Source organism: Haliaeetus albicilla, chromosome 20 (assembly GCF_947461875.1).
Source record: "Haliaeetus albicilla chromosome 20, bHalAlb1.1, whole genome shotgun sequence".
Classification (NCBI taxonomy): domain Eukaryota; kingdom Metazoa; phylum Chordata; class Aves; order Accipitriformes; family Accipitridae; genus Haliaeetus; species Haliaeetus albicilla.
In genome coordinates, this window is record NC_091502.1 from 17,640,364 (window position 1) to 17,655,368 (window position 15,005).

General features: G+C 40.4%; 1 protein-coding gene across 7 annotated transcripts in view; it reads right to left on the bottom strand.

Annotated features, from left to right (window-relative positions):
- FAT3 (FAT atypical cadherin 3) overlaps positions 1–15,005 on the bottom strand; it is a 427,681-nt gene that overhangs the window by 80,266 nt on the left and 332,410 nt on the right. For all 7 annotated transcript variants that reach the window (XM_069808410.1, XM_069808407.1, XM_069808409.1 and 4 more), the window contains 3 exons: positions 10,015–10,290; positions 8,203–8,413; positions 628–4,701 (listed from right to left, as the gene is read on the bottom strand). In XM_069808410.1, the coding sequence (XP_069664511.1) occupies positions 628–4,701; positions 8,203–8,413; positions 10,015–10,290 (4,561 nt within the window). The remainder of the gene's footprint in view (positions 1–627; positions 4,702–8,202; positions 8,414–10,014; positions 10,291–15,005) is intronic.

The following is a 15,005-nucleotide window of genomic DNA, read 5'->3' on the forward strand; positions in this document are numbered from 1 at the left end:
AGCTAACCAGTGCTTCTAAGTGGATTACTATTTCCCTGGCCAGAAATCTGTGCTGATAAGGAATGGCATCTCCCCACTCATTCCAATGTAAAATTCATTCCTCCCCCCTCTCCCCCCCATACATAGTGGTATTTCAAAGTGGCTCCTGCATGCACTTTCCTATCTGAAACAGAAAAATGCTATTTCAAAAAATTTTAAATGCTTGGAAATGTAAGGATTTTCTCCTTAAGAATAAAATGTTCTTCTTCCCTTGGATGAAACATTAAGTCATGATGGTTTCCACGCTGACACATCAATTATGATGGGTTGATGGGTCACACTACATTGCACTGCAGCAAATCATGAAGCATTAATCTTGGAAATCGGAGAGAGAATAACCCAGGCAGACAGACAGGCAGACAGACAGACACAGACGCACCCACTCCCTTTCTCTCTTTTCAGCTTTGCTAGCTGCTGCAAACTTTGTCCAAATTAAAAAAAAAAAAAAAAATCAGAGAAAGATGCAGTTGTCTGATTCACAGCGATAATTTAGCTGAAACCCTGCTAAACATTCACCTGAAACTGGACACATGCACAGTTCTTCAGTAAAGCTGGTTTTGGGAAAAAAGCATGCAAGTTGTTTCTTACCTGTAATATGGTAGCTAACCTGCCGGTTGACATCAGATGTGTCTTCATCCCAGGTGCTAAGAACAGCCACGACTTCCCCTGGAGGGTCGCTCTCCTTCACTGACCCTCTGTACACCTCATGCTCAAAGACGGGTGCGTTATCATTTATATCTGTCACAGTAACTGAGACCAAGGTGGTTGACGACAAGGATAAAGCTTCCCCCAGATCTGAGGCCACCACTGCAAAGGTGAAAGCAGGATCCTTTTCATGGTCCAGATCCTTCAGTGTGCTGATCCAGCCACTGTTGCTATCAATGGTGAACGCTTCCGTGATCTTCTCCAGCTCCGATTCCACTGCAAGTGTATAAGTGACCTGCCCGTTTGCACTCGAGTCTGCATCAACCGCTTTAACTTGCATAAGTTTTGTTCCTATAGGCATCCCTTCCATTATTATAGCGTCATAGCTAGCCGTTTCAAACATGGGCTTGTTATCATTTACGTCCAACACCTTAACCTCCACATCCACAGTCAACACAATGTCTACTTTGTCGAGCTGAATGGTGGCTGCAACTTTGAAGTGAAAAGCAGGATTTGTCTCGTGGTCAAGTCTCTTATCCAGTTTTATGAGCCCCGTGTCTTGCTCTATGATGAAAACCCCATCTTTGTTGTTTTCAGTCAGTTCACCATTAACTGTGCTATACAAAGCGCCCTGATTAGGCAAAACATGCAGAATGTCAATGGTACTACCTATGACGGTGTCTTCTGCTATGGTAAAAGAATACTGGGGTTGAGAAAAGGAAGGCAAAATAGTTTCTGAGGGTAAAACATGGATGTAGACAGGAATGAGGGAATGCTTTACAGGAATGCCACCATCAACTGCTTTGACAAAGAATGACAGAACTGTGTTTTTCAGCTGGTTAAAGCTACCCTTGGTGACCATCCATCCATTGTCTGGATCTATTTCAAGCAGATCAGCTACTGAAACAGAGGCTTCACTATACAGAGAATAGGTAATTCTGGAATTGGCTCCATCATCTGGATCTACCGCTTGTACTTGGGTCACCAAGTAACCTTTCCCAACATCTGCTTTGACACTTGCTCTGTATTCGACCGTCATAAATTGAGGAGCGTTGTCATTCTCATCCACTACTATCACTCTCACAGTGCAAAACGTAGTCCTGCCACCGCCATCAAGGGCTCTCAGAAATATACCAATATCACTTTCCAGCGGGTTCTCCCGGTCTAACCTCTCAGTTGTCAGAATCTGCCCATTGCTATCAATCAAAAATCGGTCCTTGGCAAAGTCATTTATTATGGAGTAGCTTATCTGGCCATATACACCCGAATCCCCATCTGTTGCCTTCACATGGATTACCTTAGTTCCAGGAGCAGCGTTTTCTCTAACCTCTGCAACATAAACGCTCTGCGAAAACACAGGGCTGTAGAGGTTGGCCCCAAGGATCTGTATGTGCACCTGAGCTGTGCTGGTGAACAGCCCGTCTGACACAGAGACATTTAGGCTGTACATGGGCTCCATTCGCTGTTTGCGATGGTTGGAAAGGGTGATAACACCGCTCTTGCTGTCCATAATAAAACTGGTCCGATCATTTCCTGATAGGATGCTGTACTCCAGTCTGTCAAAATCGGAGCTGTCAGCATCAGAGGCTTGGACGCAAGTCACAAAATGACCCCGAGGTGCCAGTTCGCTCACATACGATTCATATATTAACTGGTTAAAAACTGGAGGGTTGTCATTCATATCTGTTATTGAGATACTAACAAGAACCTCACTGCTTAGTGGCGGGAAGCCATTATCGGTTGCTCTGACTTTCAAGCTGCACTGCTGTATGAGTTCATGATCGAGCATCCGGGCTGTCAGAATTAGGCCACTGGTGCTGTCTATATGGAAATAGTCCGTGCTGTTAAAGGTGTCCTGGACTATCTGATACTGCACAATCTTGTTATTGTCAGAGTCAGCATCAATAGCAACAACCTGCAGTACAGGAGTCCCAATCAAAGATGCTTCAGACAAAGTAGCATTGTAAGTCGACTGATCGAAAATGGGAGGATTATCATTAACATCATTAATGATCAAGTCCACAGTGACCTCAGCTCGAGCGCCAGTGAGGGCATCGCTGGCTCGCACCATCAGCTTGAAAAGAGAATTTATTTCGTAGTCCAGTGGGCTGATGACACTCAGAACTCCAGTATCAAAGTCAATATTAAACTGGTTGTAGGGATCTCCATCGACAATGATATAAATGATGCCCTGGCCTTCTGGACTGGTTGCATTTATGCTTAAAATCGGCGTGTGCATTTCCACATCTTCATTCACGGAAGCTGTATAGAAGGGCTTGTCAAATACAGGCATCGCTTTGTTAACAATAGTAATGGGGAGCTCTACTGAAGCAGACAACGATGGGTTACCACCATCTTTTGCAAGAATGACAACCAAATACTCTATATTAGACAAATCAGAATTGAAGGCTTCTTTTAAAGTGACACTACCAGATCCTCTATCGATTTCAAAATGTCCATAGTCTTCTTTCAGAAGATAGGACACCTCACCATTTTCACCCTTATCTTTATCAATAGCCGTCACTCGATATATCAGGGTACCAGGCTCAGCATCGACTTGCACAGCAGCATAGTACGGAAGCCCTACGAACACTGGAGCATTGTCATTTATGTCCTCAATGTAAACCCTCACCACCACTCGAGCAACACGAAGGTGATCTAGTTCACGACTTGCTTCCACCACCAACTCATACAGCTCTTGTTCCTCTCGGTCGAAGGGGATGCCAGCTGTCTGAATGACTCCTGAGGTGGATTTGATTTTAAATTTGTTGCCTGGGTTTAATATACTGTATTTCAAAGGCTCATTGAGGCGGTTACCAACAGCATTCACCACAGCAATCTTTGTGATATTGGTGGTGTTTTCTGAGATAGAAGTGGAATAAAAATTTTGTGTGAAATGGAGCCCACTATCCATGGCTTCTTTTACCATTATTGTCACCATAGCAGTGCTATAAAATTTCCCATCAGATACTCTTACTATTAGCATATAATGGTCTTTGGAGAGGCTATTGTTTTTAATGGTGAGTACCCCTGTGCTTGAATCAATTAAAAAATGGTCCATATTGCCTTCAATTAGACTATAAGTTAGTTCAGGAGGGATCTCTGAATCTGGGTCTGTAGCCTTGACTTTGAGAACTTCAACACCAACATATGTGGGCAGGAGCAAAACCGTCTCAAATACTGCCTGGCTGAAGACCGGTGGGTTGTCATTGACATCAGTTACCTCAATGGTCACTTCAACTGGGCTCTCTGCTGTAAGCTGGGGATTCCCACTGTCTCTAACATGCACGTGGAAGTGGAAGTGGGCTATTGTTTCATGATCTAAATTTGCAATTGTTCTGATTGCACCTGTGCTGGAATCTACTGTGAAATATTTTTTTGCAGTAGATTCAACAATCTGGTAGACAAGCAAAGCATTCTGGTTGCTGTCAGCATCAGTGGCACGTATCACGAGGGGACTGTTATTTGCACTCCGGACTATGCTATTTACAGGAGCAGCTTCACTTATGCTGCCCGAGTACCGAGAGAAGAGAAAAACTGGTGGGTTATCATTTTCATCAACAATCTGAATGTTCACAGTGGCATTTGATGCCATGCCTGCCATATTTGTTGCCTGTACGATGAGCTGATAGAAGGAAGCGCGTTCATAATCAAGGGCCTTTTGACTGGTGATCACTCCAGAATATGGGTTTATAGTGAAGACTCCATCCACATTCCCATCTTTAACCTCATAAACTAACGTGGACTGACTGATTGCAGAGAGAGAGATGACAGAAGTACCAATATCTACGTTTTCATTAACCTCCGCTTGGTATTCTTTGAGAGTGAACTTGGGGTGGGAGTTATCTGCCATCGTCACAGATATCCGCACAATCGCTGTTGCAGACAGTGGTGGAGAACCTTGATCGGTCACTTTGACTGACAAAACAAACTGTCCCATTGTGGTTAAGTCTGGCTCCTTCAGTAATGTAATGATTCCTAAAACTGGTTCAATCTTGAATGTGTTTCCTGTATTTCCTAAAACACAAATATTGAAAGCAAATTAGAAATGAAATAAAACACACTTAATAATAATTTAAACCAGCAGCAACTAGCTGCAATTTTTTAAAGGCAGTTATTGCAAAAAAAACCCCGCCAACATAAAAGAATTCTAAAGGCCCTCCCAGTCTTCCATTCTGAAAATCAGGTATCTGAACAGATGGTATAGATTTCAGATGGTATATATTTCAGAAATGCAGGTGCTGCTATCTGTATCCTGATTCTGAGTATCAGCATCTGAGCAAGTGCTGCATGTACATTATTCCTACTGAAGTAGGAAAAAGCATCCCTAAATTATGGGAATTAGTCAAATACATGTACACCTAAGGCAAAGAAACTAGATCAGAGGCTAACAAGCCAATTACATGACAAATGGATAACAACCCAGGCTCTTAATTGAAGGGGATATTAAGCAACCGTAGAGAAGATTACAGTAGTTCGAGACTCAAATAAGTGAATTTAAGAAGGTTAGAGTGGCATTTAGAAAAATAAAACAGAACAAATAGCATAGAAAAGAGATTCAAGTATCTTGTGGCACAAAGGTTTATCATATGATCTCTGAGGAGGATGAATCTAGATGAATGAGATTTAGCCGAAAATGTCATGAAATGTCTGTTATAACATGAAAGCAGGGATATCACTGACTGCATAAAAGTGAAAACAGTGAGTTTGGATCAAGGACCTTCTTTGGGGTCTTTTTTTCTTCTTCATCTTTTTGCCAACCTCTTCTTTAGCAAGACAGATTCAAAACTTTTGATATGTAACCTTACCCTACAATTAGAGATCACCTTCATTAGGCAATCCGTATTTTGCTGGTTCTTTGAGTGCCCGCTTAAAGAATAAGATGCTGAATGTGTATATGGCATGTATAAGCATACAGACTCTTCTTCTGAATTTGATTCTAAATACAAACAGCATGTACCAAGTTACAGCGATTCCAATCATTATAACACATTTGTGCTATTGTAATTTACCGTTTAAAATACAGAACTGCTTCCAATCTACAGTCAAGCATCCATCCATGACCTGGACAGAAATATGTCTCAGGTAACTGGTGATGAACAAGAGAATTTCTTTTAATGGTGATTGTTACGGGTGCTGTGCACAGAGCAGTAAATGTGAAAATTGTAGCTGGAATACCAAATACATGGAATCCTAAATGAAGTGAGTTAATGTGAACTATTTTTAAGATGTGCTTCACTATCTGTTGTAAATTCTGGGGCTTGGAGGCTAATTTAAGCTACATACTACTGTATGTAGTTCAATACTGGTAGTGGCTTTCTATTTATATCCATCCTTTCAGATCAGTAAAGTTTACTCTACTAGCTAAAACAAAAATTGTGCTATTCACTGAGGAGCTGAGATTCCGCCAGAGCTACAAATTCTCATAAAGATCACAGTATCTGTCACATTTGCAGACATTACAACTGCTGCTGCAGTTTTTTTGTCACTGCTTGCTAACACAAATAATTTTTAGCCACTGACTGCCTCATGTAAGGCCAGATCTGATTCTTATCCTTTAGGAATTTCTTATGAAATTACACAAGAGCTACTTTCTTTACCAATTGCTCTCTTCACGTGTAAGGTGATCTAAGTAATTCCCCTGAATGAAAGGGCTGTGTACGATCTGAATGCTCAGTATCCTCAACTGCAGATTTTATGGATCATAGAAACTACAGCAGCAGAAGTCTCAATTTTGATGCATCTAGGATTGGAACATTTGTGGATAATGAAACTGGGGGAGTGCGTGGCTTACAGTAAATGGAAGTTTGAAGTCTGACACTGCAGGGAGAGCTCATGATGAAAAAGAAACAGGCTGTAATGGAAGAGAGAGCCTCTAGAAAAGAAAAAACCACGCAGACTAAAAAGGACCATCTAATAGCTAAACCATCCTTTCTAATCATCATATTTTTCTGTCTGCATCATGTATGATTCTATTACCAGTGTATGGGAGTCATACTCCTAGTATGTCAGGTTGCTCTTTACATTGTGGTGGCACCTATGGGTGATTGGGTTGGAGCCCATAATAGTAATAAGGTGTCAAGAAAAAGCTGGGAAGAGTCTTGAAAAACATTGCCCCAGGAACCTGATCTGGTCTGCTTAGAGATCATTCTATAAGGAACGATGTTGTCCTGCCTGGGCACGTGTAAAATTTCCCCTGATCTAAGTTAAAGGTCACTGGAGAACACTGAGAAATAACTGGTAAGGCCAAATGCAGTGCATAAAGGAAGTATTTGTTTTGTAGTGCTAAGATCTTTGTAGGTTCACAAGGGTCTACGTTCAACACTTTTAGCTGCAAAAGACTTCATCTGGTTTGCTTAAGAGCACACAGGGTAATGACAGAAGTTCCTTGGGTCTTCTCTAAGATTCAGGTTATATCAGCTTAATTTAAGGTGTGAGCTTGAACTGTATGAAGTTAAATCAATATGAGATGGTGTAGATATTCTTGTTTCATTAGTTATTTTTTGTCACTTATCCTGTTCCTAATTGATGTAAGCCATCCTAGCTAATGACAAGTCTTTATAATAATATAGGGATAAATAATGATCCTCCAGGATTAGAGCCTAATGCTGGGAAAGGCTTGTGATCTGATTAACATGGGGACAATCTGCAGTGTATGAGACTTCTTTTTAGGGCAATACAGGTTTCAAGTTTTGCTATTATTACAATGGAAAGATTCATATTAGTAAAAAAAAGTACAAATGAAACATTAAAAAATCCAAAGGTTACAAATTTCTACTTCCTTCTCTCTTTTTCCAGGCACCTCCCTTATATATATGTTAAGGGTTTATCTCAGAGATAATTCTTAACTTCAGATCCATATGAGCCAGAGGAAATTGTATTCCCTTGTATATGTGGCAGAGATAATGCGAATTTCTCATGACCAAGCTGTTGCACCAGCAGAGGAATGCTTTTGCTGGTACAGATTATGTGGTCAATGTAAATATCCACAGCTTAACAGCAAAAGCAATTTTAATCTGGTATCACCATGCCCTCCCTTAGTGTCAAGAGACCTTGTGCCATTAAAATGCTACGGCTCTGCTGACAAAAGTTTTTAGCATAGCCCTGGTGTTAGTGTCCATGCTCCTCTGATCCAAATACTGGCAAAGATGCCAGGACATACCAGCTGGTGTGGCATTTGTTTATAGAGGATCCACCGTGTACTAGACTGAAGCCAGCAACCTGAGAACAAACACTGGCTGTAGCTTTCAATAACTTCTGTGATGGTTTTGAACCAATGACTTAGAGGTAAAAGGCTCTGTAGCCATCTAGTGAACATGAATGAGATTCTGTTCTGACAGGTTTTGGCTATAGCAGTTTCAAAATAAAAAACAACCAACAGGAAGGTGTCTCCTTTGCCCAGCCCTACAGGAGAAGGTAGACCAATGAAGTCGACTTGTGTGTCGAGACGGACCACCGTCACAGCACTGCTCTGTGTATGGCAGGAATCATGATGCTCCATTTTCAGCCTGTCCTAACCTGCTTCAATAGAGTAGATAAGCTCTGCGTTTTCCCCTTTGTCTTTGTCCAAAGCCGTGACCTGTAAGACTGCTGATCCAACTGCTGCTGATTCAAACACCAAGGCTTCATACAATGGGCTGGTAAAGTATGGACTATGGTCATTGGAGTCTTCCACATTTATGATGACTCTGGCCAGGTTTCTTCTATAAGGGAATTCTTGATCTCGAACCTAAAGAACAGGTGCATAATACACATCTTAATATCCGTCTAGCAATACTCCATAAATATTACTCATCTGAGTGCTAATAATACTTTCTGTTCTATTTAATACAAAGTAATAAAAAAATCCATTTGTCACAAAGAACAGTCTAAAATACATTCAGACGTGAGATGGTAGAGAGTAAAATAAACAGGAAGAGATTAGGGACTTTTTTTTTCACTTTGAAAAAATGCTTCGCAACTAACTATCATGACATGAATTTTTCAAGTGGTAACCACATGACATCTTAAATTCGGTTTTAGGTTTGCAAGAAATACTTTTTTTCATATGTGCTAAATAGTCATGCCTTTGCCCAGCCATTCCCTGCTTTGCAGAATAGAGGCAAATATACCTTGCTTGTTGCTCCTTCTTTCAAAGACCTATGAACAATTTTACCCACTACGATTAGTTGTGTGTCAATCTAGTGCTTGTATCTGCCAATGGACTTTTTTATCATTATATATGTACATACCTTTTTGAAGATGATGATACCAATAGTAAACAGAGTGGGAATTACCTTAAGAAGTGCCGAGCACTCCCAACAGAGGTATCATTTATCACACCTCTTTCAACCCCATACAAAATACCTCAGCACTGCTACACTGATAATCCTGCCAACACGATCCCCCCAAAGTTTGGTTCTTCTTAAATAGACCAAAAACTCTATTGTATCAGGTGGAGATCAAAACCAAGCACCAGGAAATGACCTCTGTCAGCCATGTCTCTCTGTGATTCAGTTTGTATTTATTTCTTAGCCTGCTCGCCAAAGGACTTGCAGCTTGTTACTCTGTGAGCTGAGACCCCACTCAGCTCCTGCTCGCTGGATCTCACAGCAGCTCTCTGATTCCTAGGGTCCCCCGCTCAAAGATGGCCCTGCACCTAACACGTCATGAGCTGTTCCTTCAAAGACCTCTTCTGCAGAAGTCTTAAGTGGGTAAAGAAAATAGTGGACTGCAATGTTTAAACTAACACAGATTTTTTTTTTAATTAACCTCCAGTCCATAACATACAATCTTCACTTGGAAACAGACAGACTTACGTTCTGTAATTTAGGCACACTGAGCAAAAAATGGTAATTAAGTTTTTTTTCTGCATACCCAAACATTTGGAAATGTAGATGAAAGCTATTTTGTATATCAACAGTTTATGTACTGAAATAAGTCCGTAAAAGTAAACTATAAAAGAAGCTTGTATTCAGAAAGGCTCTAGCATTCTCTATGGCAAGAAAGCAGTTATCTCCCTGTGAGTAACTTCTCAAATAACTTTCAGCCTCACTTCAGAAACTCTGAAAATTACCTTGAGTGAGAGGACCAGATGCCAAAAGATTAAATAATTTCCTGCTTGCTCTCCCTTGAGACAGCAAATCATACCATATTCCATACAATGAATTCACAATAAGTTTCCCAAAAAGCCCAAATAAAATGTAAAATAAATACACAGCAGGGAAGCCAAGATGAAATTAATAACTACTTACTGCACTAAGAATCCTTTGCTCATGCAAAGACTAAGGCACGTATACACCTGAAGCAGCAGTGATTGTGTCCTGAGCCAAGTGAATATTGCATTCTTACCATGACATTAAGGATGTGCTTATCTTGAGCTTCGTGGTCTAATCTCTCAGCAGTATAGAGCACCCCAGTGCTGGGATCAATTCTGAATTTTCTCACGCTGACTGTATCGATGCTGCTGTGAATAGTGTAGCTCAACTTATGCTTTTCGTCTCTGTCTATAGCTTCAATCTGCAGAATTTCAGTATCAGGGAGGATGTCCTCTGAAATGGTGACATCGTAACTCGGGTGAGAGAATTCTGGGCCATTATCATTGTTATCCAACACTTTGATAAGAACCTACAGTTAATAAAAGAAAAACATCTAAGTTATTGAAGTCTAGTGAGATTACTGAATAGGCATCTAGAGAAATGTAATTTACTTTAGATGGCTGATGATGTTATGCTGCTGTATGGTGGGACTGAGAAACATCATTTAGTATTAAATGCTTACTGTTCAGATCAAAAGAAATAGTAAGGATATGACTTTGAAGGCAAAATGTTCCTAATTATAAGACCTACTCAGAGCCTGACAAAGAAGCCAATATTTTCAGTATCTATAGATTGGAAAATATTCCTACAGTGGTCATAGCAAAGTTTTTGTCATCCCTTGTAACTGCTCTGGTTACAAGAGACTTCTAGAGCTATTATGGGATTTCCTTTCCCCTTCACTATTAATAAGGCTATTAAAGAATTCTTTTCATGTTACTTAAATCTGCTTTTTATATAATCAAGATTTGGCTAAATCCTGTGTTGTTTTCTGCCTGATTTATTGCGTTGGGACATACCAGCAGTGTCAAATCATGACAGCAGTGGAGAGTTCAAGTTGCTGTTACACCTTAGGCTGTGTTAGGAACGGTGACACTTGACGAGGCGAGAACAGGAGACATGACCTCATGACCATGCAAGCCCACCCCACACAGATCAATACATACCACCAAGGATGGGTAATCTCAGGGCACTGGTCACAGGGAAGGATTATTTTTACGGTTTTGTCCTTGCTCTTCCTTTGCCAGTGATGGTTGTCTTTATTGCCAACTAATTCACTTTCCCCTTGAACACCTATTTGCCTCCCTTCTGTTGCAGTTTATGAACGGCAGAACTTCTGCTAAAAATGTGATTGAACGCTGTGCCATTTGCTTCAAGTCTGTCTTTTAAAACCTCGGTATTGATCCCTAAAGAAACCTGGATGCTGCTGTTGCTGCCTATTACACCCATTTCAATATATCACAGGCTGACCCTGGTAACTAATAAGAATCACTGTGTTCCAAGGTTTGCCTTTCGGAAGTTATGTGACTATGCAATGTTATGCGTGTGTGGCTCCAATGAGGTTTTGTGTTTTTCACCATTGGAGATTTTTCACCATTTTCACTCCCTGGAGAAAATTTGCTTTCCAGACTCTGTATGCTGTAGATTACTTTGGGCAGCATGGCAGCAAAACACTTGACAACCTACATTAATACTGAAAAACAAAATGCAAAGACTGGCCTCTTTTTCAGTACTGGGGAAAAAAAAGTATATCTTTTGCAGACTATGCCTGTGAAAGCACACCTAATTTTACAGCGAGTAAAATGGAACAATCTTTTTATTCAGACTTTGAAATAAGCAATACTCCAATGAACCGCATGGGAAAAGCCATGCACAGGACTCTTCCCTAAGATTAGGAGACTTGACCCATCCTCATGATATTTTCTTTGTAGTTCTGAAAAGTACTTGGCTTTTTTTTAAGCAAATATTTTATTATTTTGCTTGATCAAGCCCTGTTCACTCATACTTTCTTAACAGAAGTAAAATACAGTTATACTTTTACTGCAGTATTGCACAAACAGATGTTGACCTCAGAGAGAAATGAAACTTTAGATTTCCATGATATGCGGAAGGGTTTGCAGAACACATTACCAGAAAGGAACATGAGCAATTGTAAGCAGCAGTCGTAATGAACTAGCCTGGGAACTGTTTAAAAGACAGCTGAAATAAAATGCTCTGTAAGGTAAATGGCATAGGACTTCAACTGCACATTCCACACGATTTAATTTTCACCAGATTATGGTACGCCAGAGTGAAGCAGGGCAAAGCCTATATTAAGTTATGCTTCAGTCTTGGACAGATAGCAATAAAATTGGGGGGAAATATACATTGCTGGGCCCATAATAATGATGAAGAGTTACTTAGCTTTTTATATTTTTGTTGTTGCTATACAATACATCAAGGTGTGTTCCTGACCCGACTGAGGAAAAAAAAAAAGCCAAACCCACATCTGAAAAATGTGTGAAGAAATGAGTTGTAACATATAAAAGAAAGCCCGAGGAAAAAATGAAAGACTTCAACTCTACTCTAATGGGACACAGAGCCAGTGCTGAACCAATTTTCTTAGTGTAAGGAAAAGACACTGAAGCAGTATGAGTTGGGGATAATCTGATTTCCAGTGTTTAATACTTAAAGGTATCTTCTCAAGCAGTTTTGACACCCTCAGTCCTTGCCAGGTACCACTGTAACATGGCTGGACTATTTTACTGGTGCATCATTAACACAGACAGCACCACAATTAATTTTACTTTTAGTTAGTGGCCAAAAACTTTGTCATGTATCATTTTAGTTAGTCTAACAGAGAAGTAAGAACTTTTCAAATGGATTAGTTTGAGAATACCAAGAATGTTTGATTCTGCTGATGCTAGTACAGCACAGTCTACCTTGGAACAAGTAAGCTGCCATGTGAGGGACGGGCTCCTATCTGTGAATTTGTTTTTAACACTGATGTGTGCAAGCTCAAGCTATTCTGTAAGAAAAAGAAAAAAAAATGTACAGATGCACGCCAATGTGTCTTAAAGGTACTGCTACAGCGGTGACATGCTGTTTTGTTTGCATGGTGTGTGATCACCCCAGTGCTGGGGTTCAATTTCCATTATATCTAATGCATTTTGGGTTCACTGGCAAATTGCGAAAGCAGAGGAGGGCATAAAGGTTTATCCACCACAAAGCTTGCAGCGTGACTGTGCAAGTCACAGCTCTGTGATTTACGCCTTCACTAGACTGCATAAACTAAACAGGGTGGGACTGGATCAGCATCAGAGACCGAGGGTAAGCCATGAGACTATGGAAATTATAGTGTGGATTCACACAGCAGCATTTCTGCCCACTGAAAAAGATAGAAGATAAGGCCGTGACACACAGATATGGACCATGATGGTGCTTGGGGAGTGGGAGGCATGGAGAGGGGAAAAGATAAAAAAATTGAGGTCCTCATTCACTGTGGTCATCAAACTTACAGGGAGCTATGCACCTAAAATTGCTTTGATATTTTTGACAAAAGAACTACTTCTTTTCTTTTTTTCTTTCACTTCATATCTGCTGTAAAACTGATCAAGTGCCTGTTTAAGTGGCAGGCATCTTCCTCCCCAGAGATGACAGTATTTTAATGATTTGTCAAGTGATCCCCATTGAAATACGCATTATTTATTACATACTCTGCATTTCAACAGCCACTTCCATCTGGAGCTGGAAGGTGGTGGGTTAGAGATGTAATGAATAAAGAGGTCATTATTGATTCACAATTTCTTCTATTAAAGCAGTTAAGAGTATTTCTAATTTTTGTCAGCTGTCCCTCAAAATCCCCGAGAGTCAACTGTAATTTTAACATTATGGTCTCTCCTTTACTAGAGGGGGCTGGATTTTCCTTGCAGCAAAAGAAAGTTAGATTATATATGGGAATACTGATCATATAGAGCTCTGTTAAACACACGAACTATGGAAAAGGAGAAAATGGAACACTTTTATGTTCTTAAAAATGTAACTGTCTTGGGAGCTACTTGAAACAAAGTCAGGTAAAATAAAATGGAACTTAAGTGCAATTTTAAATATTAAACCCTCAATTCTTACAACATTTTTTAGGAGCAAGTGACTATTATTATTCCCATCCTTTGCCCAGGAACTCACTGCTTTGAAGCAAGGTTAAATGACTCACCAAAGCCACACAAGAAGTGCAGTGGCAAAGCTGAGGAAGATGTTTTAGGTTTATTTTTGAGCCACCTCCCTTTTATTAGGTCGCCTTAAAATGCCACCTTCCTATGCAGAAGATTTCCTGCTCCAGCAGGATGACTTCTAGTAAGGTGTTACTTAAAAAGAGGGGGCAATCTTTTCCTTTAATAACAGACAAATGCTACACTGACATGAACACCAGGCTCATATAAAACCTGATCCTACAAGCATATGTTAAGTTGAGAAAGCTGAATGCCACCAGATCGTTAATATGAGGAAAGTTACTCAAATTCATTTAACGGCTGCCAAACTTAGGCATAAAATCTTGGTACTACTGGCAAATTTCCCATTGACTTCAAAAGGGCCAGCACTCTGCTCCTTGAAGCCTTAAGCTTTAGCCAGCCTGTAGCATGTCTTTCACCCCAAATCAAGTGTTAGCCTACTGAAGCAACTCAAAGACTAACAGTGCATGTGTAATTTAATACTTTCTTCATATTTATTTCCAAACGGAAGATATGGCAAGAATGAGCTGTGTTGTATAAATATCATTTATTACTGCGTAGGTGCCTGGGGTGTTAAGCTGTGACAATACCCATTGTGCAAAATCAAAGAAGGCTTTAAAAGTTTCCCAACGCATCTCCAAAAGGTGACAAATGGAAATGTTTACTATTTGTTTGCTGCTAAGTAGGGATTCCTCTTTGCTGAGGACTGTGCAAGGTTACCGACTAAACCACTTTTCGTAGACAAACATTAGCTGCAAGTCTTTCTTCCATGCTCATAAAGCAAACAAGCAGCAAAGCAGTCTCTGCCTGGTTATCCTTGAAAGCTCATATCTCTTCCAGCGCATCACAGGCTTCAGAAAGGCAGGCTTGCTTCCTTTTGCTTCCATTGTGCAGAGCCTAATTTATAGTCTGAAAAGCTCCTCACTATAAAAGATTTGCTTCTCCCTGCTCACTTCCTATTTCCCACAGTTAAAGCAAGTTTCAAATAAAGGATTCACGGGCCTCCAAGCTTACAAATTAGGCAAAGTAGCACTCGGAG